The sequence below is a fragment of the Heterocephalus glaber genome, unplaced genomic scaffold (assembly GCF_053883595.1).
Source record: "Heterocephalus glaber isolate CG9 unplaced genomic scaffold, H.glaber_assembly_v1.0 deba00001456, whole genome shotgun sequence".
NCBI lineage: Eukaryota > Metazoa > Chordata > Mammalia > Rodentia > Bathyergidae > Heterocephalus > Heterocephalus glaber.
Genome location: NW_028258304.1, coordinates 2,217,521 through 2,244,798, shown reverse-complemented (window position 1 = coordinate 2,244,798; position 27,278 = coordinate 2,217,521). Strand labels below are relative to the sequence as shown.

At 41.9% G+C, this 27,278-nt stretch overlaps 1 protein-coding gene across 1 annotated transcript in view; it reads right to left on the bottom strand.

Moving 5' to 3' along the window:
• The window catches only part of Tgfa (transforming growth factor alpha), a 105,272-nt gene extending 82,178 nt beyond the window's left edge, over nt 1–23,094 (bottom strand). The window contains exon 1 of the mRNA XM_021262491.2: nt 22,855–23,094. Coding sequence (XP_021118150.1) covers nt 22,855–22,894 — 40 coding nt within the window. The 5' untranslated portion in view covers nt 22,895–23,094. The remainder of the gene's footprint in view (nt 1–22,854) is intronic.
• Between the last annotated feature and the right edge of the window lie 4,184 nt (nt 23,095–27,278).

The following is a 27,278-nucleotide window of genomic DNA, read 5'->3' as shown; positions in this document are numbered from 1 at the left end:
TTTTTTTTCACCAGGAGAGAAACGATCTCTTCTGCAGAGTTAAGGTTTATCAAAGAACTGGGCCAGGGCTGGGTGCTGAGTCAAACTTCCTTTTCCTCAGGGCCTGCTCCTATGCTGGCTCCCTATCCAGCTTCCTGGAACTGGAAAGCAACAGGTCAGGTTTGGGGGAGCCTTCTCAGGCTGGCTGGAGTTCTTCAGCTACTGAATCACAAACAGGCTCTACCAGGTGAGCTCTGAGATTGCAAAGATGCTGGGCTGAGCTGAGGTAGGGGAACAGGCAAGAGACCAGGCTGTGAATGGAGTGGCAGGGGCTATAAGCTCCATCACCAGGATCCAGGCCCCTGGGAACATGAATGGGCTAAACAGAGAACATCTGGCTGCCAGGAAGGAGAGGAACTGAGTACCAGCTTTTTGCCAGTCTAGGGGGATCTTACAAGCCCCCCATGCCGTAAGTGTGGACCCACTAGCCCTGTTTCAGCTTTGCTGCCTTGCGATGGCTCCAGAGTTGCCATTCTCAGGCTCAGGGGAGCAGTGTTTCTGCTGGTGTGAACCTCAGAGCAGCAGAGTTAGCCTCTTGATAGCCCCAGTCAAGCCAGGCTAGACAGACATCGCTCATAGGCAGTGCCTTGGAATTAGGGTATGAGCAGGGAGGAGCTACAAGCAAGCAATCCTTGAACTCTGCCCCATTTCCTGGTGTGAATGACGAACTCATCCTTCCCACTGCTCCATAACACTCAGGACACCCCAGAACTACCCTGCAGAAGGCATTGCAAAGCTTGGGGTTTGGGCCAATATAAATACCAGGTGACTTGGCAGAATCTCTGATCAATGCAGCATCAGCCCCGGGAATAGGGCAACTGGGGGAGGGGACAGCACTGCATCAAGGCTTGTCACCACTCTCCACCATCGTTTGATTAGATGAGGGTGGCTGGTTGAGAAACAAGGTCAAACAGAGGAGGAAACAATATCAGACTACAGGTTTTTACCAGTTAAGCAGGGAAACACCTTTAAGTTCCTACAGCCCCATACATTTCACCCTACATTACACTGCAGACTGGTCGAAAGTTTCAGTCTTCTTCCTGGGTCCCTGAAGTGAGGGGCAGAAGTGGGTGGGAGAGTAAAGAGGAGAGATAGGTGATAAAGGCCTGGGTGACAAGTGCAAATGCCAGCTACTGAAAGGCCCAAAAGGGAAGAAGACATCTGGAAACCCGTGCAGGTCGTGTTTTGATTGTCACAATAATGGGGGTTACTCCTGGTATTTAACTGGTGGGGTCAGGGAGGCTACATTTCTGTAATGCACAGGACTTTGTCCTGCTTAAAATGATAACAGTGCTCCCTTTTAAGATATTCTGGGTCCCAACAGGGAAACACCCTTCAGTACAGGCCAGTCAGCCTCCAACTGCCACAGAGAAGTACCCAAAGCTCAGAGGAAAAGGAACCAGCTGGCCGTGACAGGGGCTGCCAGGGCCACTCATCAGAGCCTTGCAATGGTCTGAGAAGCTTGCAGTGAGACCAGTGATCCACCCTGTCTCACTACCTGGGATATCCACCCCCCACCAAGTTCCTCCTTCTATCTTTATTTCATTCATCTGTGCCTGCCTGTCTTTTTACATTAACTCAAAGCATCTGAGTTTAGCATGAAAGTCTACCTATAAAGTAACAAGACTGATAAGCCACAAAGTCCATCCCCAGAGTTTTGGAGTCAGGGATCTGAGGAGATGCAGGAGCCTAAGAGAGTGCACATAGGGTGAGGCATCTGACTTTCTCCTGGTCCACAGCCTGACTTTAGGGCCCTGACCTATTCTCCTGGGCCATAGGTTTGTGGGCACATGTAGCAAAATTGTGGATACTGCAAATGTACTTGGACATGTGGGAAGAGTCTCATTTGTTGGCTCTGAAGACAAACCAGTAAGGAGCAAGGTATGTGGTCCACACAGTTCTGAGGTGGAGAGTGTCATATGTCTTTGGTGCTATCAGTTTAAGAAATTTTAAAAGAAAACAAAACTGTAGTTGGAATCATACAGTACGTACAGGCAGATGCAATATCTCCACTATGGGAAGATGCGGTGGGAGCTCCCCATCAACTTTGCTCTTGACATTTTCCCTGTTTATCATTTTGGCTTTTGTTGGGAAAGGGCAGAGATGAGAAGCAAAAGAAAGAAGGAGCTGGAAAAGAGGACACTTCTGCCAGGACAAGTCAGTTCTAGTGAGAACAGGACCACAGGAAGAATGAAGAGGGCAGTGCTCTGTGTCAAAGCTTCAGATAAGAGTGTAGAGAAAAAAAGAGTGGTGGATTATCCATATTCAGAGCATTCTGAAGTATTACCTTAAATCCAGTCCTATCTCAGTGAAGATGGATTAGGACTCAAAACCAGCTGATGAAGTGTTACAGCCATTTTAAAAGACAGTTTGGCAGTTTCTTATGAAACTAAACACATTCTTACCACATGATCAGGCAATTGGGCTCCTTGGTATTTATTCAAAAGAGTTGAAAGGTAACATCCACATAAAACAAAAAACCTCACAAAACCTGCCCAAACTGCACATGAATATTTTTAGCAGCTTTATCCAGAACTGCCAAAATTTGGAAGCAATCAAAAAGATCACTAAAAAAGATCAGTGATTGGCATTTAGGAGGGGGAAAAGGGTGGGACATATAGGAGGAACCCAGAGGATTTTCAGGGCAGTGAATCTACTCTGTATGGTGGATTATAATGGTCATTATACATCTGTCCAGACCCAGGTGATGTATACTTCCAAAAGTGAACCCTCATGTAAACTAGGGGATTTTGTTTATATTTAATTTTATTTAAATAATATTAAATTTAGTTAATGATATATCAATATTCACTCGTGAATTGTAGTACACATACCAACCAATGCAAGATAGTGAAACTGTGGGAGTGGAATAAAGGAGTCTTTGGGTACACTGTGGCTTTTGCTTAGTTTTTCTTTAACCTGAAATTGCTGTAAAAGATAGCTTATTTTAAAAAACCAAGTAATAACAGCTGATGACAACTACAACATGTGAAGTGAATTATTTTTGTCCACATTCTGAATTATCCACTCAGCTGGGTTGTGCTTTTCTGGAAATGTAGAGGTGGCATTGTGCAGCTGCCGAATGAAAGCCTCTCAGAGAGCACAATGGCTCTCAGCATATCCACTCACTGCCCCATTGGCTGGGCTGAGTGTGAAGATGCCACACAAGCTAGCTTTTGCCATCGCTCTAAATTCTACCTTGCTGGACATTTTGTGGGGCAAGAGCACTGTCATTCCTCCTCTATTGTGGGCTGTATAGGAGGGCTGTGCTCAACAGGTGTCTATGGCTCTCAGGGAGAAGCAGTGGGTGGTCTTGGTCAGCGGCTGATCTCCCTGGGCCACCTTGTACCCTGAGCTTTACTCTCAAACTGAGAGCATATGAGATGAGAGGTAGCAGAGGCAAAACCACAATCCCTGTGGAAAGGGGTCAAGGAGAAGGTGGGTGGGGGCGCAGCCATGCATGAGGGGTCTTCCAGAGAAGGCTGCCAGTAGAGAGGTTGAAAGGCATAGTCAGCAATCTGAGTGGCCTTGAACATAACCAAGAAAATCTTGTACACTGGTTTCAGGGCAACTGACCTTTCTCATGTGGTTTCTCACACAAAACAGCCAGCATATCTTAAGCATGCCCCATTCCTCAGCTGAAGCTATCAACACAATTTTCTATTGGTTGTCAGCACACTGTGAGTGAAGCAGCAGAACACAGGAATTACCAGAAGAGGGGTTAATCCAACTTCTTGACCCTCCAGCTACATCTGAGAGAAGCTTCCTGAGTAGGTGTCAGACACTGCTTTTCTCGTAAAACAAAGCTGTGGCTATAGAGGCCTCTTCCACCCTCTTCCAGTGAACCTTCTTGTACTTCAGGCAGGAAAGCAAAAGGAAAGGGTGCTTTTAAGTGTCCAGCATCATCCTTGTGTGAAAACCTAGGACAAGCCCACAAGCAAGTGGCTCACCCCTCCCCTGCTTCGTTTTTGTTTTCTGTAGCACAGCCACAACCCAACATTCTAGTCTGCATTTCTTTGTTTACTTTCTGCCTCCTTGGGAATCAAGGTGGAGGGTATGTGGCAGAGGGGAGTGTCTTGTGCTTCACTACATTCTCAGTGTCCAGAACAGCACCTGACATACAGAGCTCTCAACTCATACTTTTGGAATGAATTCAGCTGGTTTTCAAGCCAAACCTGCTGGGCAGTTCTACAGAGATATCTAGGGGTGTGAACCAAGGACAACCCTTGAGCTCCTACTTAAACCAGAGAACTTTAAAAGGACCCTGTGAAATCCAGATACTTTCAGTTTGGAAAAACAAAGACACCATTAGAACTTTTCTATCATAGAAATTCTTGAGGAAATGATACAGAAACGTTTTTTCATTGTGTGTGTTTGTATGTGTGTGTATGAATGCCCACAAATAGTCATCATGGATGTCCTTTCTGAGCAGTGACATCTGACAGAGGCCTGAATAAAACTAGAGAGCATGTCCTGAAAATATCTGCTGGAAGAGCATCCAAGACAGAAGAAGCAGTAAGTGCAAATATGCTGGAACAGGAGTGAATTTAGCCTTTCCAAGAAAGAGGGAGACACTGGTATGGCCAGGGCAGGATAGTGGTGGTAACGAGGCTGGGGAGATGCCTGAACAGAAGCCTCCTCTGTGAACTACTACGAGTCTAGATTTTATTCCACAATGGGCAGTCCGTGGAAGGCTTTGAGCCGAAGAAAGGTAGCATCTGGTGTAGGTGTTAGAAGAATCACTCAGGGTGCTGGGGACAGAACAGGCCTTAAAGGGGAAAGAGTGGAAACTGAAGAACAGAGTGAGACCACTGCAGAAATCTAGGCGAAGGATGAGGATGGGAGCCAGCAGGACATGAGAGGTGGCCGGTGGAATATAACAGAAGCAGAGCAGACAGGACTCACTGAAGGACTGATGTGGGTGGGGCATCTGGGCCTCATGCTTCCCTCTGCCTCCACCTGCAGCATCTGGCCTTCTCACCCTTCTGGTCAAGTTCAAGTTCAAGGTTGGTTCAAATGTCTGTCTTCAGAACCTTTCCTGTCTTGTAGGGAGGATCCTGTCTCTCTCAAAAAATTAAAAAAGGAAACAACTGAATAAGAACACAGGCTTAGTGATGCCCATTAGCAGGTTCAACTTCCATGAGAGTAACTACACAATAAACCTTATCTTGGTCCTGAGGTTTACAATATCTCAAAAGAGCTTTTATCAAGAGTGCCCCTCCAAGCTGGATGGTGGGCACACATGGGAAGCCGAGGCAGGAGAATCACAAGTTCAAGGGCAGCTTGGGCAATGGAGTGAGATTCTATCTCAAAATAAAAAATTTTTAAAAGGGCTGGGGATGCAGCTTAGTGGTAAAGCTTAGATACTGGGTTCAATCCCTAGTGGCAAAACAAAACAAAACAAAAAACAACAACAAAAAATTCCTTCCAGGGTTTTCCCACTATCCCTGAGACATGTCAGGATGCTGCCAATATTGCCAGGTTTTGTCCCCAGACATGTCTAGGAATCTCCATCTAAGGTAACTCTAGGCTTAAGAGACACATGTAAAATCCTCAGGATACATTAGCCTACAGATGAAGATGGCCAAGCTCACAGCATTGAGGAAGCTCACCTGGTATCTCATCCTCCTCACCATTTACTCCAGCACTACCCCCGCAGCTGGCCCAACAGCCTCATGGGCTCAGAAAGGACAGATCTATAAGGGTCAATGTAACAGGCTAAGTGTGGACTGCTAATCAGAGCAGAATGCATACACCAGGGATGACTGGCTCCAAGAGTCCTTGCATTGAGTGCTGGCCCTCTGCTGTGGCCTCTAGAGCCCAAGAGGGCATGGCCAGGTCTCCACTGTCCTTCATGTGCTTCCACCTGAGCATAGAGTTTAACAGCTAGTCACCCCCACCAAGGCAGGTATAATGATGCTGGGATGGCTGCTGTTCCTTCCTTCTAAAACAGGTAGAAGTCAGTGTTCTTTCTGACTAGGCAGCAGCCATAATGCTCCTGCTCATGACTCAACAAGGGCCCAAGATCAGCCAACGTGACCCGCCATTAGCTAGACTTCTCTGCTTCTTACTTTGAGGGGAAACAAATGTGCCTAGAATGTCTTGTAGGATGACAGGACATACCAGTACACACTCTCACAGGCGCCTTGCCTTGCTGGGATGCCCATCCTGTCTGACAGGGCCCAGTACTATTTTTCTACATGGTTGTGGTATTAGATTTATGGGCCACATTAAAAGAAACCCAAGTCCTCTTTAAAAATAATAATAAAAGGCATGAAACATGTGCAATGTAAGTAGGGACACATTCAATTTCTGGAAAACTATCCTTTTCTTATTCTTCAGAAAAATGGCCCATCATCTCAAGCAGGAATACAAATATACTGCATGTACACAAGCATATCTCCACCTCCATACTGAATCCACAGCTGACATTACTAATTGATCACAGCACTACTTCCTACTGAACTCAGACGAAGCCACCAATTCCTTCACAACAGCCATGTGATATTTGGCCTAGAAGATTGAACTATTTATCCCTTCTGTTCAAAAAAATCATGTGTCAGTAATGTGATAGGAGGGAGAACTGGTGAAGGAAAGGAAGAAAAGAAGAAAGGAAAGAGAGATTCTGTGGGTAAATTACTTGTCATCCATTAAAACATTTTGGCCATGACCGTTACCACAGAAATGGAGAATAGGTACAAGAGGAAAGGTGAAATAGTCTACCAAGTAGGAAATGAAACCTCCAGACTGGAGGGAACACACATACCCGCCTCACATACACAGAATTATTACTGCCAATGGAGCCAGAGGTCACCAGGGACACCTGTTGGTATGACTACCAAGTGAAAGTGGATTCTTTTTTCCCAATGTAAGGGAGAAAGCATGTATATCAGTCACTATTCATATGGTCTTACCCACCTCCTCAAAGCAAAACGTTTTTATATAAACAAAGCCCCAGATTTTCAGAAAGTTCCTGTGAAGCCTCTGAAAATAGCTCAGCAGGTGACAAACAGCCCAGGTGAAAACAATGGCTGAGCCATTTGTTCAAGAAGCTAAAATTGAGAAAACATTTCTCATTATCTTATTGGGAGCCTAAACATGCTTTTTCATAAAAGTTAATGACTTTATCTTCAAGGCCAAACAGGGAGGCTGTTTGTCCACTTCTGCTCTGCTTCCAGAGGACTTGGATGTCATCACAGCCCCAGAAAACATGAGGCACTAAGCTAAAACCTGCCTCAGGGGCCTTGGGGAAGAGGACCACTTACCCCTACCTCCAGCCTGAACCCTATCCCCACTCACAGGGCAGCTGGTGCCTGCCTTGTTTGAGAGAAGTTGTATATTGCATCCTATTTTTCTGGGATACCCACCCCCCTCTATGCCTGAGGTTCATTTCTCAAGGCTGGAACTCAGATAAACTGTTTGTCTCTCTCAGACAGCTGGCTCTGTTCTCCCCCTATTTCAGGCAGTTTTGCCCATAGAGGAACCAAAACAGCCAGAAAGCATTGCTTCCTGATTGTAGGAGAAGCACATCTCTGATTAAGCAAGATGATTTTCTTTATTGAAATAAGCAAAGCTTATTTCACCCAAGTCCTCTGGTTATCATTCTCCAACTTCATGCAATTTGGGATCCTTGGGTTCAAAGGCACATGTTGAAAAGATGAAAAAAATTTTGATCAAAAGGCACTGCTTTGTTCTCAAAGGTTAAACAATTCTTTCCACTTCCCACTGAATGTTAAAACTAAAATATATCAATGAGACAAGAAAGAAATGCTTGGTAGTGGGTCACTAAAAGATTAGGTGACCCAAATGATGATCAAGGCAGCCTATAGTGCAATGTTGAAAACACCCATGGAAAATACTATAAGGAGGGAGGCCCTTTGCTCTGAAAGCAATAGCCTTCTTATAAGGAGCTGCTGTCTAGGTGTTTAAATCTCAGGAGACAGTTGAGTGTCTGGGTCCTGAAAACATCTATTTTCCCCTCTGAACCAACAGAATGAGCTCTGTGCAGTCACCAATGAGTCAAAAAATTTTTTTTAGCTTCTGCTGTGGATGCGACCCACTTTACACAAAGAAGATATGTGAATTATTTGAAGTTACAAATAAATGAAGGGGAAGTTATTCTAGAAAAGGATCAGTCAGTAAGATCCTTTAAATAAGATGCTGATTTTTAAAACCGATTTTTCCCCCAGATGATCATTCATTGTGAAGAGGTCCACCCCATTAGCTGTTTCGTGTGTAATACATAGTTTGCCAGTGTGCACAACTACCTTATCTTTACCTAAAAGAATGCCTTTAAGAAGCATTTGGAAAATGCCTGTAAACTGGCCCTTCTCTAGCACTTGGGAATACAGACTCCACCCAGATATCAAAGTGCCTAGTCAGAGTTACAATCCTGTTAAAAATGCTGCCAGCTGAATGAAGTTCCTATAAAGAGCTAATGCTCTTTCTTGTCCTCAGGTGCTGTGCTACCAAGTCAATAGAAATGCCTGTGCTTTTTGTGGGCACGTCATCGGTAAAGTTGAGGGTGAAAGGTCTGAAAGTAAGACAGCTATGTCAAATATGCTACTGGAGGGCCTATCTTTAATTGGACTGTGAAGAACAAAAAATGTTACTCTAACAGTGTTACAGACTCCAGTCTTTTGCTATGATTTAGGGGAAATGTTGACTGGAGACATAGAAGAGGGAGGAAGAGGAGGTGAGGCCAGGTTCCCAAAGAAAGGGCCATATTGGCCACAGGTCACAGGCTCTGTGACTTTTAGGCATATCACTCACTGGGTGATGAACCAGTAGAAGAGATCACCCTTTAAAACAAACACTTTTATAACAATGTGCAGTAGAAATGCAAACAGGCTCCCATTAACAAATTTATTATGAGTTCCCTGACCTCAGTAAAATGTCAAATAGCATGCCTCATGTAATTACCTGCCATCTGAACATTTGAACTCTTGACTGAAGGAAGGGGGATAAAAAGCCCTCTGTCATACTTGTTTCTTTATGTATTTCAAAGCATTGAGAAATGTACAGTTTTTCTTTTTGGAAAACATGACAGTGACCTATATGGAAATTATTCTCAATAATGATAAACATACAGGAGAGGGGCTGTGTGAAAGTCTGATTACATTTGGCCTAACATCTGCTCCACATAGTGCTCTCACACCATGCACCATGCACCCCAGCATCCACAGCCTTCCATGACTGAAAAACAGAATCAGAATGGTGAGCAGCCAAGGGTTTCAGATTGAAATCCCAGTTCTGCCACTTGCTAGCTATGGCAGTTTGGGCAAGTTACCTAACATTTTTGTGCTTCAGTTTCCTAATCTATTAAATGGAGATACTCAAATCTCACAGAACAGCTAGGTTAAAAGAGTTTGTGGAACATGTAAAGCCCTTAAAGAATTTGTGCCAGCACCCTTTTAACTGTTGAGCATTATCTTCTCAAGAAATTACTTTTCCTCATTACAGAGCACTCTTTTTGAGCCCAAGGTGACCATTGTGTATCTCATGTCCTTAAGGTATATGTCCACTTCTGCCACCATCTGTGAGATATTTGGGCTTGGGGTAAGGGTTAGATCATGGTTCTCCTTCCATTAATATCACCAAACCCAGTAGAGTAGCTGTATCAACAGTATACATCTACTGAAGAAAACAATCTAAAATAAATAGCCTAAATAAATACATAGCATCCCTTACTTCATGCTGATAGATCTAATTTTTGTTATTTGTCCCACTGGCTCTACAATACAACATTAAGTGAATAAAGTACAGTAGTTATGTTGGATAAATTAAGAACCAAACTTTGCATTAGGCTTGGTTCACAGAAATCACACTACTTTTTCATCACTTAGATATATCCTATGTGGGGTGATAGCTGTGATTTTTCACATGCCCTATTCTCACTGTTAAAAGAAAAATGCCTTGCCTTTTATCTGAAATCCAAAAAATCCAATTTAGTTGAAAGGACCATTTTGTTTATTTTCCCCCTGGTTGCATGGTATGGGAAAGAAGCCCTTCACACACAAAAATAAGCTCATATTACATAGTGAGCTGATACTGTTTTCCTAAGTGTAAATCCCTTAACTTTTAAGTGGTTCACTGGTGCGTAACCAATCCGTTAGCCAAAACCTTCTACAATGCGTAGAGGGTTCAAAAAGAACTTATTTGAAATCATGGCCTCAATAGAAGGTTCCACTATCTTCATCCTAATAGACGATTAGTCCAGGAAATTGGAGTAATGCCTTTTATTCTTTTTGTTTCCACAAGTAAAGATAAAATAGTGAGGAGTTCTGTTGAACAAAGGAAGAAAACTTGACCAATTGGAATTTTAGATTCACAGGTAATAATGACAATTTTACATCAACTAGAGGTACCATGTGTGGATAAAGGGTTTACTAGTGATGACCTTCAGACACAGAAAGATCATGAAACAGCTTTTGAATCATTAAAGAATGACAGAGTTACATGATCTTTAGTGTGGATGGTGTGCATATATGCCTAACATCAGTGTCAAAATCCACGAAACAAAATTAATAGAACTGCAAAGGGAAATAGATTAATTCACTATTATAGGTGGAGATTTCAATACCCTTATATCAGAGATAATCAGATCTGGCAAGCAGAAATCAGTAAAGATATAGTTGAACTCAACAGCACTATCAATCAACTATATATATAATGGACATCTAGAGGCAACGTCACCCAATAACAGCAGAATACACCTTCTCAAGCTTATGTAGAACATTCATTAAGCTAGAACACATTCTAAACCATAAAATGTACCTTAACAAATTTAAAGGAATAGAAATCATAAAATATATGCTCATGGACCACAACAGAATTGAACTAGAAGATCAATTACAGAAAGGTAACTGGAAAAAATTCTCAAATACTGGAGATTAAGCAAGATATTTCTCAACAACATATGGGTCAAACAAGGAATCTTAGGAAAAGTTAAATAGTTTGAATTAAATTAAAATGAAAATATGATTTATTAAAATTATGGGGTGCCAGCAAAAGCAGTGCTTAGAGGGAAATTGATAGCACTGATGAATATCTCACAAAAGAAGATCTAAATCTCAATCATCTAAGCTTCCATTTTAGGAAACAAGAAAGAGAAGAACAACTTAAATATTAAATAAATAAAAAATGATAGTAATTTAGTCACTGTTCTGCTCTATTTTAAGTATCTAAAAATTAATCATCTACATACAATAGTACTTCTCAAACTTTCCCATCAAACTTTCTTTTTTCTTTTTCTTTGAGACAGGGTCTTGCTATGTAGTTCAGGCTGGCCTTGAACTCACTATGTAGCTCAGGCTAGCCTCGAACTCAGGGTGATCCTCGTGCCTCAGCCTCCTGAGTACTGGGATTACAGATGTGCACCCACTTTCACTTCCCATCAAACTTCTAAAGTGGTAAAGAGAGGGAACTTGTACCTCTTCCTCTGGATTCTTCCCCCACAATGAGGGGAGGATCACAATTTATTTGAAATCTTATGCTTTATCCTAAAAATTAATTTTGATATTTCAATCTTACATTTTATTCACTAATACAACTGAGTTTGTTTCAATATAGAAAATAATACTAGGATGAGTTAATTAAGTTCCTTTTTGATTGTCTCCTTAATTCATGTTCTAAGAGATGTATCAGGTTTGGTCTGGGGTTCCAAGCATGCCTTGCCATGCTCCACATTGGAGAAGGCGACATGAAAATACAGTCTCACTTCACCAGAATGTCACATGGAGGACTGCAGGCTTGCCTTATGACCTCCAATTCCTGTACAGCACAATGTTCCAGAAAGACTTGGAGGGAACATAATCCAGTTCACCAGGTGTTTCAGTACAGTGAGACCCAATGCCCATTAGCCTCCAACCAAGCTAGGGAATGTAGTAAATCATCCTTTCTCACCAGGGAAACACAGTAAGTAATCCCTACCCCCAATACTACCTATGTGGTGATGAGGAGAAGCAAAATCTCATCATGGAGTGAGAAGTCATAAGTTGCCACTGTAATACACAGTTCTTCCTGGTTCTCAATATTTTCTGCCCCAATTTCCTAGGGGAATGATATGTCCTAGTCCATAAGAGTGGTTCGTTACAATTGTGAGCCTCGGGTCAGTGGAATAGAACAGAAACTTTACCAACAGACCTAAATACTAAGAATACATCAAGTGACAAGTGGGATTTGAAATCAGTGCATGTAGAAGAAACTATGCAACAGATGCTATTAGAGTAACCAGATCATTATTTGACTAGAAGACAAATTAGATCTTTATCTCAAAATCTTACAATAAAATACATTTCCAAAGAATTAAAATATAGGCCTGAAAAGTAACAGTATACAAGTACAAGAGAAAATTAGAGATCAAAGAACCATAGAAAATCCCTTCCTACTCCCAAAGGATGTATTATACAAGAGTAGAGATCATCAAGGAATTATGAACAGATTTTAAGCTTTTAAAAGTCAAAAACAAAACCACAAACACACTCCTGTAAGCTCAAACACAACGTGTATAAATCTAGGCAAAAAGACAAAACATTTTAATGCATATTTTTAAAAAACTGCTTACAAATCAATAATAACTAATCTATCCAAAACATGGTCTAAGGACACAGATAACTTAAAAAATAATAAATTCAAATACGTAAGCATAAAAATGCTATCAATCTTACTAAAAACCAATAAAATGCAAATTAAAATAATTTGATACCACTTTATCTAGTCTAGAAAATAATACTGTAATTTTGCTGATAAACAGGCATTCACACATAAGTGATAGAAATATAAATTTGTATAGCTTTTCTGGAAGGCTGGTTGTCAAAACACGCTAAGAAGAAAAAGTGTGAATCTTTTGACCTTAATCCATTTCTGGGAATTTATTCATAGGAAATAATTAAAATGTGCTGGTAATGATTTAGCTTCAAGAATTTTAATTTCAGGTTGAATTTTTAAATTTTAAAACAATCTCTATCTCCATCAATAAGGAATGGATAACTAAATGATCTATAAAATAGAATATATTAGAGCCATAAAATAGGTTTATAGATATGTTTTCCCCAGAAATATTGTCTTATGACTGACTGTAAGTAAAAAGCAGATATGAACCCAATAAGAATCTACCTGATGTCATTTTTCGAGGAGAAAAAGTGAAAAGTGAACATACAAATATATGTATTCATGCTCAGAAAGAAGACTGGTATGATACTAGTAGCTAAACTTGGTAAGAAAGCATCTCTCATGAGTTAGATTTGGGGGTGTTTTAGATTTTCTTATTTGTAGATTCTGGTTTCTATCCTTCTGGGTAAAGAATGAGCAAGACTTAACCCAAGGCTGGTAGAAAAGGAGTGGGTCCCGGACAGCCACCCTGAGAAGGTGGCAACCAGAGGGTGCACAAGTTCTGTTGACACGAAGTGGCTGACACTGTGACCCGTACAAAGGGTGTGTTTGTTTTGGGGATTTTCGTTACAGGGCATAGGAGTGGTTGATAAGGTTCAGGGAGAGTCCAAATCCAGAAGGATTCCCCATTTGTGTGATCAAGAGTTGACCTCATATCCCTAAAAAATGCTCAGGCCCCAGGCTTGCTTTCATTCCAGTTCAGGGACCTATGATTCATCTCCTGAAACCCTAATTATAACACCCAAATCTGCTATGTGCAAAAAACATCTGTCATTGTTTAAATCTGCAGGGGGAGTATGTATAGCATGCAAACCCGCCTGCTGATGCGTTCCTCCAATGCAAAATTTATAATCCAGAAACCATCGAGAGATAAAGAGGCCTCAAGCCTTGACTTTCCAACTGAGCTCAGTAACAAATAAGGTGAACAAGTCATATTCCATCATAATTCATATGTTATTTTCTCAGGGCCACTGTCATGGTAAAAGCCACAGTTCGGAAGCTCTTTTTCTTATCTGAGCAAAGTCTCTTAAATTTATGTTTTCCTTGTTCGTTGCCAAGGCCTGGCAGAGAGAAGGGAGCGAAGTATATAATTGCAAACCTCTCATTTATCAGCTCTGGCTGTTTTTGTGTCACCACATTACGTGTACCATTTAGCCAGTTAATCTCCTGTGATTCTTGGAGGTACAGTAATTACACAGAGAACACTTCAGACCTGGCAAGAGATGACGAAAGAATAGTGAAGACACATCTATCCTTCGCACACCCAGGATAATTGTTTACTGACCTTATTCAAACTCAGATTAAAGCCCCCAACCCAAGCTGAAGATAGTCTCTCGTTAACAATATAATATTTTTACCTAGAAGTATAATATTTTTACCTGATCTTAAACACAAAAGAAATAAACAAAAGCCAAGTGAACAAACAAAAAATTCTTTCACACAAGCACTGGCTGTGTTATAGTAGCGTCAATGGATACAATAGTGTTTGGGGAGGTTTCTGTGCCTTTTCAAGCTTAAGAAAGCATCAGGATGTGATTTAGCAGCCTTTGCTAGACATCACAATGCCACGTACCCTTCAAATTGGCGATAGAAATGGCATTACTGTAACAATGTCAGTAAATGCGTTAGGTAAACAAGCTAAAGTTGTTCCTCTGGGCTTAGGGGAACAATATTAATTATGAAACTCTTCCTTGAATTTTGTGTGATGATTTAAAAGAAGTTTCCTTTCCCCAAATGCCATCAAGAAGAACTTTAAGTATAATTTATTTTGGGGGTCTTGGTGCTGACTTTGGTTTTACTTTGTTAAAGTCACACTAACTGGGGCTACAGACTCAAAAGAAGAATTTTAAATTAAAGTGACTTATAAATCTATGCTAAAATTTTAAGAGATCTGAGGTGAACAGATTGTGAGGAAAACTTATATTTAAGAAACAGAAAACTTGAACTGACCATTTAAAAAGAACCAGGCTTAGAAGCTTCATAAGCCATTTCTTTCAAGCCTTCACAGAACTGTTGGTTTTCTATATTTCAATTACCATAGCAGAGAAAAGATGGAATACCTTAAGATTTATTTTATAAAGCTGAATAATGTTAATATCAAAACCTAAAAAAGAAAACAAGCCCCAAAACACTTCATGGTGGATCAAATCTAGCAATATATACAGAAAATAATACCATTACAAACAAGAAGGGTTTATTCAAGAATTTAAACATGGCCTTAATATAATTAAGTCAATAAATGTCCTTAAAACATTTGGGAAAAAAAATCATATCATTTCCTTCTTCTTTAAAAAAAATTAACAAAATAAAATGTTAATAAATTACAAAGATAAGTATATTTTACTAGCACCGTAAAATATGTGTAAATACACACAAAAACCCAAAAAGTCAACCTCATACTAAACTGTTAAATGCACAAACATTATCAGTAAATCCACGAGAAAAAATCTCCACCAGAATAGCTATTGCTTTTTTAAAAAATTCTGTTCTAATCAGAGTGGTAGCATGTACCTATACATCAGTACTGAGGCTGAGGCAGGAGGATTGTGAGTTTGAGGCCAACCTGAAGTACACAGTGAGACTATGTCTTAGAAAACCATTAAAAAAATTAAAAATGTTGTTCTTAAAGTTCTAGTAGGAACTAGGAATACTGAGAGACAAAGATTACATGATCATCTAATAAGAAAACCTAAGAAAATCAACTGAGAGAATCTCAGAATTAACAAAACCCATTAAAACATCAATATGAAAAGAAAAAGCTTTTATATACCAGCAATAACTAATCAGAATAGACGGTAGAGGAAATGTTTTATCCACTAGAACACAGGAGCAAAGATTTTTGTCTTCTTGGCTGATTCTCTAGTACCAGAAGTGTCCCAGGATAGGAAAAAGGTGCTAAATAAATAGAATGAATAAACAGATTGAAAATAAGAGTAAGAATACAAAGTAATGGAATGAAACTAAAGTTCCACAATTAGATTCAGATACCTGCAATAATTTAGCTTATGGTAAAAGTACATTTCAAACCACAGGGGGAAGTATAGATTAGTCTATACATGACAATTGAAACTACTAACTGGCTGTTTTTGAAAAATAAAATATGAGTTCTACCTTATACTATACCCTATCATAAGTTATGGATAGACTATTTCAACATAATGTAGGAGACCACTAAATAACTAGAAGGGAAAAAGGAAATATTTGCTTTGTCTTAGGATAAAGAAGTTTTTAAAAATACTTAAGCAAAATAAGAACTCAGGGAAAGATTTATATTTTCTGCTAAGTAAAAATTAAAATCTTAAGTATATCAAAATGCCATAAACAAAACATAAAAGACAAACAATGGGGAGAAACACTTGTAATAGATGACTGATAAAAGATTAAGATGCTTTCTATGTAAGACGTTGTTATAAAGCCCTAAGTAAATAAGAAGACAATTCAGAAAAGTTAAAACGCATAGTAACAATATAACAAATGGCTAACAAATTTATTCAGTCTAACAAATACCAAATATGAAAATTTTGGTTGTGATCTTTTTCTCTAATCAACTGGTGAATGTTAAGTTTAACTTATGATGTTATGGAAGATTCAAGAAAGCAGGTATTTGTTAACTGCTAGTGAGAGAAAAGGTCAATTTCTGAGAATTTATCTTAAATAATCATAAATTTGCCCAACTTTTATGTACAAGAATATCTGCTTTATTATTTATCTTCCTTGACTTCAGGCAGTATAAATGTAATATATGCTTATTATAAAAAAATAGCCAGCTCAAACTAAAGCACTATACTACACATACAGTGCTGGAACCTACTTTTAAACATTTAATATACTGTGAAAACCTTTATTTTCTTAAATAGCTGCATAGTAAATCATTGCTTTGATATAAACAAAAAACTATGGAATTTCATTAATTACAGCAGTGTGGTTCTGGCAACAATCAGCATTTTTTACATTTTCCTATGCATATGATGACAAACATTTCCACAGGATACACCAAAAATAAAACTGATGTCTCAGAAGTTAGGCTACTTAAAACATAGCTAATTACCACACTGACTTCCAAGAAATATATCAGTTAATATTCCAAACAGCAATGTGTGGATAATTCCTAAAAGTAATCATAGGGAAAAATCTATATGGCTAAAGTCCTTCAAAATTGGTTCAATTGTAGTACATATAGCCAAAGGAATATTTCTCAGCTAATAGATTATGTTAATAAACAATACAAAGTTATTTATTACAAAAGATTGTTAAGTTACAAAAACAGCCTCCTGGAATTTATATATACTTTTAAAGAAAATCTACCTATACATCTATCTATTAGATTCTAAAACAAAATGTTAATCATGTTTTGCAGTAGTAGAATTATAGGTCATTATAACACTCATTCATGCTTTCCTTAAATTTCCAAATGTTTAACCAGGATAGTGGCTCATATCTATAATCCCAGCACTTTGGGAAGCTAGGGCAGGAGAATGACAAGTTCGAGTTTGGCCTGGGAAACAGTGATTTAGTAAGACCCTGTCTCAACATAAAAAATGAAAAAGGGCAGGTGCTGTAGCTCTAGGTTCAATCCCTAGTAACACACAGACACTCTCACACATATACAAATGTTCTAGAGAAAAAATATGATTTTGCAATCATAAAAATATTAAATTATAATTTATTTTTTTAAAACAAGAAAACAGCATTCTGAAGACTAGTTGCACTGATGATGTAAGAATTTGTAGGCAACCACCCTTGATTATAATAGAGAGTTGTTCAGGATTAATGTTAACAACAGAGCCCAGTGTTTGTCCCTGGAGTCTGTTGGAGTCTCCTGCACTAGACAGTCCATGAGGTCATGCTCAGAGGTGCCCAAGGCACAGACAAAGACCAAGGAAGGAGCCCTCAGACTAACACAAAAAAGAAGTCAAGCACCAACCAATATCCTCCAAGTCAAAACATGGAGGAGGCAGGGCTCTGCTCCCAAGCTTCCCAGCCAGAAATGTGAACACGGTCAAGGATCAAAATTTTAAAAGGCCTAGCAATAGCAGGCTAGTTGTACACAAAGGAGTTGTGTCCAAGCCCTTCTTGAGGAAACCTGAAACATCTATAACTAGTTGAAGAGTGCAAACACTCAGGTGAAGAAAACAAAAAGCCTTTTGAAGAAGACGACAAAACATTAAATGCATTAAATACAAAAGAGCATAGAATGCACTTGATTACAGAAGACACTCCACGTAAAAAAAAAATTCTGATTCTTTTGACTTAAAACAAACCACTAGCGAAAACTCCATTTTGATAAACTTCCAACTCTTTTTTAAAGCTCAGGTAACAACTATTTAAGTCATAGTCCAAAAAATTCATAATGCTTCAAAAGAATTCATCCAGATTTTGTTTTGGTGCCCGGGATCGAACCTGGGTCCTTGTGCTTATGAGGCAGGCGGCAGAACCACTGAACTAAATCCCCAGCCCATTGACCCAGATTTTTAGATTTGGTCTAAGGGGAAAGTGCCTTGTTCTTGAGAACCTACTAAGAGATGGTGCTAGTAGTCTAGATTTCTGGCTTTCATGATTCTATGAAAGATTTTTGTACTTGCTATTTGATAGAGGACATGAAAAGCTATCCCAAACCCAAAGCCATAGTAAAGCCCCCAGTCCTCCTCTGTTTAGAAGCAATCCTAAATATATTAGTCCTTTAGCATAGAGTTAAGTTCATACTATAAAATTCAGCCGTCAAAAAATTTGAAATGGCAGCAAAATAACAGTTAATTTTTAGCAATCAAGAGAAAGAAAGAAAGGAAGAAAGAAAGGAAGAAAGAAAGGAAGAAAGAAAAGGAAGGAAGAGTGACATTATTAGCATTGGTAAGCTTAATAACACAGGAGCAGTGTATCTTCCATGGATAAAGCACAAGAACACTTACAATTAAGAGATCTTAGTAAGGGTTTTAATTCTGCCCTGATCAAGACAGGCCTTCCAAGTTGTCTTTAATAATGGCTCACAAATCCACAGCAGCATTTACAAATGTCAGAGTGTACTTTAGATACATGGCAACTGGATAAGCCAGAAGGTTCCCCAACAGCGGCTGACTGAAAAGCAGTGGTTCTTGAAGTGTTCCTCGTGCCTCTTCCCTACCAGTTGCACGTGCCATACCAGGAACTTGCTAGGCAAGCAAACCCTCCCATCTACTGAAGCAGAAACTCTGGGTGGGGGCCCAGAAACCTTTGTACACCAGCCCCCAGGAGATTCTGACTTAAGGACACTGCTGTAGAAGATACTACAGAAGTTTTGAGCATGAGAACAAGCACAAAATGTCTAATTAAATGTGTATAAGTCAGTGTTGGTTAACCCGATGCCCGTCCTTTTAAGTGGGCAGCACAGACTAGGACCTTGTTCAAAACACACTTTGAAAAGGTCCTTGGAGACAGGTCCAGTGGAAAAGCCATCTCTTTTTTTTGTTGTTGTTACCATAGTAACACAAAGCATCATTTATTCATTAAAAAAAGAGCCCCCTTTGCAAGGGACATTATTTACAGAAAGAACACTTGATCCTGGGGAAACAAAATTTTGGAAAAGCAAATAGGGGAAACTCAGCCTTAAAGGCTTCCATATAGTACACCTCTACAGCCCACTTCTGGGTGAATACTCCCTAATTATGACTGCCCATTATGGAAAACATGAGTCCTAGGCAAACCTCTGTCTACTCTGAAAGATGACATTTCCAAGGAATGGAAAAATCACACATTTTGCTTCAGTCCCTACTGATCCCTCAGTCCCCAAAGGAAGGTGACCTACTCTACCTCTATCCATCCTTCACATCTAATGACATCCTTCTTTCAGGTCCACATTCAGGCCTTACTTGTGGGAACTTGACAAGAATAATGTTTCTTATAAAACCCTTTCTGTATCATAAATTTCATTTTTGTGTGTAGCTGTTATTTTTATGGTTTATACATAGCTTCCATGTTTACCAACTCATTTGATTTTCTAACAACCTGTAAGGTGGGTACAGTTTTATTATTCCCAATTACAGATGAAAAACTGGAACTTAGTGCTAACTTCAACAAACAATTGATCATTGAGTTTTAAAGAAGAGATATAAATGCTTTGCATAAAAAATTAAAGAACTCATGACATCCATATCCAAGAGAACTCCTAAACTCAACTGAGTTTGTCATTTGCCAAATGATATTCACCAGAAGTCACTTAGGTAGATTTTTTGGTTGAGTGGTATTTTTTTGGCTTAGGAAGGTTGAGGAGCAGGAAGGTGAAAAATATTAAAATGGACAACTTCTCCCAGTCACTGAATTCACCTAACCAGCAGTGGGTCTGGAATTCTACAGGGCTTCGAGTAACAATAGCAATGATGATGCCATTAAGGTTAAGCCTTTACTATATTCCAGGCACCATTCTACATATATTAAATATATTCAATAACCTTACTATCATCATTTTAAGATGAAAAAGAAAAAACAAGACATTGAAAAGCTAAGTAATTTGCCCAAGACTACACCTCTTGTTCCCTGGACACAGAGGAAGAGGTAAAATCCGAGTGCCAAGCCCCTGTGAGGTCTGCCTACTAGTGATGGAAACCAGGCATGGGATGGTAGCAGCCACCACAGGAGTCTGGGTTATGTTTCTAATGTTGCCATTTGGGCAACAATCTCCACACTCTGTCACTCAAAGCATTAATCAGCACTCAGATTCCAAGTAATTAAGCAGCAACTCAGACTCCTAATGGCCAATTCCCTCTCAGACTATCCCCAGGAAGGTCTCCTAGATCTAAGTGATGAAAGACTGGCAGGTTTGCCTGGAACTGCCTTCAACTAATTTAAGAAAAATTAGAGAGGAAAGCAGCTTTGGAGGAAACATGGCAAATTAAAGATGCATGTGGAAGACAGCAGTTCTAGTAAACGCACAGAACTAACAGCTCTGATGCCTCTTTTAAAGAAATATAAATAAAAAGGAGTCCTTACTGGTGTAAATTACTCCTGCCTTTTAAAAAAAATAGAAATTTTCAAAACAACAAAAAAATAGACATTTTCAACTGTTCATATTTTTGGGACTGTACATGCCAGCTTTTACATATTGATCAATCTTTTATGTTTGTACATCTTTTTCTTAAGAAACAAAGATCAAGCTGAAGAGAACACTCAGGCAAAAAAGGAAAATTTCATGATGAATGGATTCAGTCTTGATGAGTGAGTATGCTATGATGGAGGTTGGGGAATACAACTTTCAAAGACTTCCTTAAATTTGGTTGCTTGTCTCTAATTTTCTGTCTCTAATTTTCACGGAAAAACATCATGAGATCCAGAGGTTCGATGGAAACCCAACTTAACAGCAAGTTCCATAGTATTCTACATATTAAAGCAAAGGCCTAAACCTGAGACAGGACTATACCAACCACAGGTTATCCACATTTCTTCCATTCACTGATAATCCTGGTCCACCTACCCACTGTGGGCCCTGTAAGCTTTACTTCCCCTTCTACAAAATGCAAAGGATAACCCTTCTTTATCAGGTGGATATAAAAACTTAATGAGTTAATAAAGACGTCTGTCTGACAGAGTGAGTGCTCACATAGTGTTAAATATTGCTATTACTATTATTTGGAAAAATTAGGTCAGGAAATGGTATCCAGGAGTCTTTCGCTGTATCTGTAATGTTTCATTGTTTCTTAAATTTTTTGAAATGAAAACAACAGTCACCACACACACACACCAGTTCTTAATAGGAAGAGAGAAAACTGCCCATAATCATTTCTCCTGCTGGTGAGTTTCAGGCAAGGGTGTAGCTACGAGCATCTCCTTCCTCCATTGCCCTACATTTCCCCTAGAAGATGCCTCCTCTCCTGCTGAGGTTCTTAATCAGCGTGGCAAGGGCCGGATTGCAGGCAGGTCCTTGAACCGGGTGCAACTGTACACGGAACTGGGTGAGGCTGCAGCACTAGGCATTTGGGGGGCGGGGAGGGATTCTAAAGCGTTCCTGAAACTCTAACGACCCTGTAGCGAGCAACGCAACTTGCTTTACAGTGTTAAACTCGGGGGAAAAGGCCGGAATAATTCACTTCATTGAAGGCTGCAGCAGTAACCGGGACCCATGGGCTGGCTGTTAATCAGCCCTCTCCAGAGAGAGCCGGTATCACTAGGGGCACGAGCCGGCCAGGCAGCGCGTGGCATTGCGCCCCTGACCTCTTACAGAAAGACCTGTAAACTTCACCTGCTACCCAGACCTGACCCCGGTACTGCAGGGGTTTAACCTCCCCTCCCCCAACCCCTGTTCATTTCCAAGAACAAACTCAAAGGAAACTCCAACGCTCTGTCTAGGATTTCACTCCTGCCCTTAGCTGACACTGAAACCACTTCTCCCAGGGAAGTTAATTAAAAGAACAATTAATCCGCACAAAAATCCAAAACCTACCCCAAAGCTCATGCGCTCTTAAAGTTAGAAGACTGAAGGCGCTTGGGCGTATCCTGAACTTCTATTCGTCTGGGGCTCAGGGGTAGGGGAGAAGCAGGCAAGGGGCAGCCAGGGAGTCTGACCTCGGCCACCGCTCCAAGGCAGCTCAGCGTCTGCCCACCACCGACGCCGGCGGAGACCGGCTCCTCGGAGGCAGGCAGGTAGGTGTGGGCATGTGTGCGAACAGACACTGCCACGGCGGATTAAAGTTCAAGCCTGTTCACACACTGCTTCCCTCCCTGCTCGGCGTTCTCACGAGCCGCCCAGCCAGGCGGCCCCTTCCCGGGGAAAGCCTAGGGCTCCCCTCTTTGTCATTCTCAGCGGCTCCCCACTGCCGCTCAGGCTCCAACCCATTAAAAGCATTAGCCTCCTTCCACTCTCCTCGGCGGGCTCAGAAACGCCCCAGAAAAGAGAAAAGGAGGGAACGTGGGAAGCGGGGTGTCGCGGAGGGCAGGGCGCGCAGCAGGTAGCGTACATACCCAGCGCGAGCAGGGCGAGCTGTCCAGCGGAGGTGACCATCTTACGGGCGGGCAGCAGGCGCTCCAGCCTTCTGCCCTCCCTGAGGTGCCCGCCCGAGTGGCGAAGCGGCGCCCCGGTGCGGGGGAAAAAGGCGCTGGCGAGGCAGGGCCGGCCCCCGGCGCGGGCGGGCGGAGGGAGGCAGGACCGAGCGCCGAGCGCCGAGCGCCTGGCACTCACCCCGCAGCGCTGCCGGCCGGCGGAAATAGGAAGGAGGTACCCTCACCTCTCCGCCACCCGGCTGCCAGGGCTCGGCTGACCACCCTCCCTCCCCAGGGGGGTGGCCCCCTAAGGGCACACAGGGTGGGGACTGGGGGCTGGGGGCGGGGACTCTCCACGCACCCAGCAGGGCACGGGCGGCGGGGCGGGGCGACTTGGGAGTCCCTGAGCCGGGCGGCGGGAGCCAGTCACCCTGGCCCGGGAAAAGGCAGGAAGCGGCGGACTTCAGACCCCACCCCCAGCCGCCAGCCCCTCGCGCCTGCGGGCCCCTGCGAGACGCGTGGCCGCCCGCCGCACAGCCCGAGCGTCCCGGGGAGCAGTGGCAGCTTCTAGGCTCTAGGCGGCGGAGCGGAGCCGCCCAGGCCCCTGTCACCTGCGCGGAGAACCGCTCCTGGGCCCTCTCCCAGGCTGGGGACTGGAGACGCGGTGCGGAATGGGACCTGTGAGCTTCGCTGGCCTCCTGCCAACACTTGGCTCGAGGAAAGTGCTCCCCATAATCAAAAGCAGAATTTGTTAAACTAGATTTCCCGCCTGCATCCCCATTCTCATCAATTCTGAGGGCACCTGCCGCCCAGGCAAATTAGGCACCTTGTGAAGATCAGAGAGACTTCGTACTTCTGACCTGGAGCTGATAGTGCAGTTGTGTCCCTGTGTAGGTGAACCGGGTTATGCACCACCCCCGCCCTGCCGCAGGGAGCTGAGGCCAAGAGCCTGGTAGCATGCGGTCAAGTGTGGTGTGTGGCAGAAACCACCTAGGTGGCTCGTGCAGGATTTGTGGCTTCGAGCTGGAATTTGGGAGGTGGAATAACTAAAGGAAGACATTCTGGGTGGAGAATGGACGACCCATGATGCCTTGCGGACCTTCCATAGCGGACAGTGAGTTAGTGACCAAAGAGCCCACGGACTGACTCTATTTCTGCCTCCCCTGGCTAGTGGCTCCCGGGTTGACCTGCAGTCATTAGAGAAGGGGGCTGTTGAGATGCGAAATCTCTTGCTTCTTCCTTGACTGAGGCTCAGAGTCTCAGGGTTGACTTTTGCCAGTTTATTTCATAGGAGCAGAGGGTCCTAGATTCTGAAAGGAAGTACCAGGCGGTCTCAGCATTTAGGTAGGAAGTACCAGTCTAGAAAGGGGATTCTGAAAGGGTGTACATTTGCACTGAGGGAGCATTTCCTTCGAACATTTGTCAGAGGATCCTTTTGTTCTTCAACCCTTATTAATCTGTGTTGGCCCTGAGGGTTTCATGCTAAATTCTGGAGCACATCTTTTTCTTGGTCCTCTGGGTCCACTTCCTCCAGCTTGGTCTTGCCCTGTTCCTGTGGCTTCTCTGTCTCCTCCCTAGACTATAGGAGGCAAGGAATTAGGAGATCTCCCACCTGTCTTCTGGCTTCCTCCTGGAGAGGCATGTCAAGCTCCCAGCTATATGAGAGGGAGGGCCCCTGGTTTCTGCTTCTCCATCTCTGCCCACGCACAGTCAAAGGTGGGGGAAATAGCGGCAGAATCAAGCTAGTGACCTTGTCCCCAGAAGGACAGGAAGAATCTTTTTAATCAAGTGATAATTTACCATCTTGCAAACTAAAAACTTCCTGAATCAAAGTACATCCTAACACTTGAAAGTCAATAATTTCCCTCCAAGATTTTCTGGAGCTGGTCCATATCTGCGGTTTTATAACCTTCCGTTTCATTACTGTCAAACAGGCAATCAAAGATTGGATTGGATTTTTTAAAAGAAAAATTAAATTTACACATCTGTTTTTGGTAAACTGATGAGAAACAATTTTTTTGAGAAACAATTTTTGAACATTTATTCACAGAACTAGGAATATCGTAAATCATTTTACGTATTTCATTTAATCCCCGCAACAGCCTTACAAGCTAGATCTCATCACCCTTTTACATGGCAATTAGTATAGAAATAATTTGTTAACTTACCTGCGGTTACTCAGCCAACAAGTGACACAGACTAATTTTGAGAGCAAAACAAACTGTTTTGAAGACTCATATGTTGCCTTCTCTAGTATGCTGCCTCAGTTTCCAAATTTTAAATAAGTATAATAGCTCATTGGGTTGATATGAGAATTAAATCCAAGAATTTTATTGTATGCTTAGTACAGCACTTGATATCAACCAAGGAAACTATTAAGTCTCCCTCAGTGGACATTCTTTTCCCTCCTTTCAGTTTCCTGCTATATCCTTATCATTTTTATATGTTTCTTTACTCAGGCACATGCATATGTGTGCACGGGGAAAGAATTTCACAGGTAAATCAAGAGCTATGAATTCATATCTCAGCCTTAGGGTGAGAGGAATGAGATTTAAAAGTACAGAGAACCACTTAGAGCAAAGCAATCAGTTATCCTAAAGGGTAATGTGACATATTTGTATTTTAGCAACACCAACTATGTTGCTCTCTGAGCTGAGTGAAATTTCAGCATAGCCCCTTGAAGCTATGTGGAGACTCAGGTCTGTTCCTTCTCCTACAGACACAGTACTTGTTTCATGAGGCCACTGAAGCTTCGTGTGGAGCCTTCTCTGTAGGAAAACACCTCGACTGCCTTAGCACACACAGGCTTCAGCCACCCTGGAGCTCAGGTGATCCCTTTTGTAACAGGCTAATCACAGCCTGTCCTCCCGTGCAAACAAGAGAACCATGTTATGTCCTAGGCAGAGGCCAGAAAATCTTGTCAGTTTTCCCTTTCCTTTCTTCTCCCTGCTTATTATAGAGGGTATGTTTACAGGGGCCCCTTCTTCACTGTAATCAGCCTCCCCCTCCTTCCTGATTCACTTGTGCAAGGGATCGTGGAGTCACAAGCCCAGAGCTCTCCTTGAGTGGCTCACAGTTTAGCTCAGCAGTTACCCAAGATATCAGTGAGTAAACAGCCCATGTGCTTAGGGAGGAAGCACAGCCACAGGCCCCAGCACTGAAGGAATTACAGTTCCTGTGGAGGAGCCTCAGACCCAGCACTGGAGCCAGCTGCAGGTGACACAGGACCTTCTCTTGAGCCAGAGGGGAAACACTTGGCACAGTAGTAGGGCAAAGGTCAGGTGTCATCTGTGTATGTTAAAGGGAGAAAGAGAGACGGGGTGGGGTGGGGAGCTTGATAAAAGACCCTGTAGAACTGTGTTTAGGCAGAGTGAGGAGATTTTAATATAATAAGGGATTTGGGAAAAGAAATCTAATCCAAAGTGAGGTACTGTCCAAGTATTGACTCCCTTGGAGGCCTCAACTATTACCATAGTGTATTCCTTATCTCTAGTCAAGGTAAAAGTAGGAAACCTTATGCTGAGCTCATTTTTACACAGTTTGCACCACCAGCAAAATTGACAGGGTGAGAAGCAACAGAGATGTTTGTGTTTCCTCAGGTATCTGGCGCTTTCGTTGCTAGTGTTTGTCAAAGACTGGTCTAACATTCTGTTTCACAACTTCATCCCCAGCTCTCAGATCTCCTGGAGAATGTACATTGGTGTTGTCAATATCACAATGGCTATAGAGCTTGGTTTTGAACCTTGGAGGCTGGCAGTTCTGTGGTAGTCCAAGCAATTTCATGTCCTTGTCAGGATCTCTAGGACTCCAGGTCACCAAATGGCTGCACCAGTGAAAGATTTTATCTTATATAGCCCATAAACTTCCTAGTGACCAGGGTGCAGTAGAGGTACCTAGAGGATTCAGCATAGCCAATGCCAAACCATTGCATTGAGCATTCTTGGGGGAAGAAAGACCACATATTACATTCCGTTTTCACTGTCTTTGTAACTGTCCCCTAGCAACCTCCAGCACACTGCTATACTCTTCTGAACACTGCAAAGACTGCCCCCAGAATTCTTAGGAGTTCCTGTGGGGAATTCCTATATCAAGTACCCAGAAATCCTTGGGCAAGTAAAACTAAGGAAGTTGATAGAAATAGGGTAGTTATGTTCAACAAAAGCGAAAGAGATCAGAAAAGGAACATAGAATCAAGGAAAGAGAAATAAAAGAACTATACAGCGTTGTAAAGGGGGTTTAATAATTTAGTTTTCAGTGATAATGTCAAGAAATTTTTCTTAAGCTCAGAGAAGAGAGAAGTGGAGAGAGAGAAAGGTGAGGGCAAAGGGGAGGGAGAGGGGAGGGAGGAAGGGAGAGAATGAATAGGAGACAGAGAAAGACAAAGTCAGGATTTTGTGAGAAGCTGT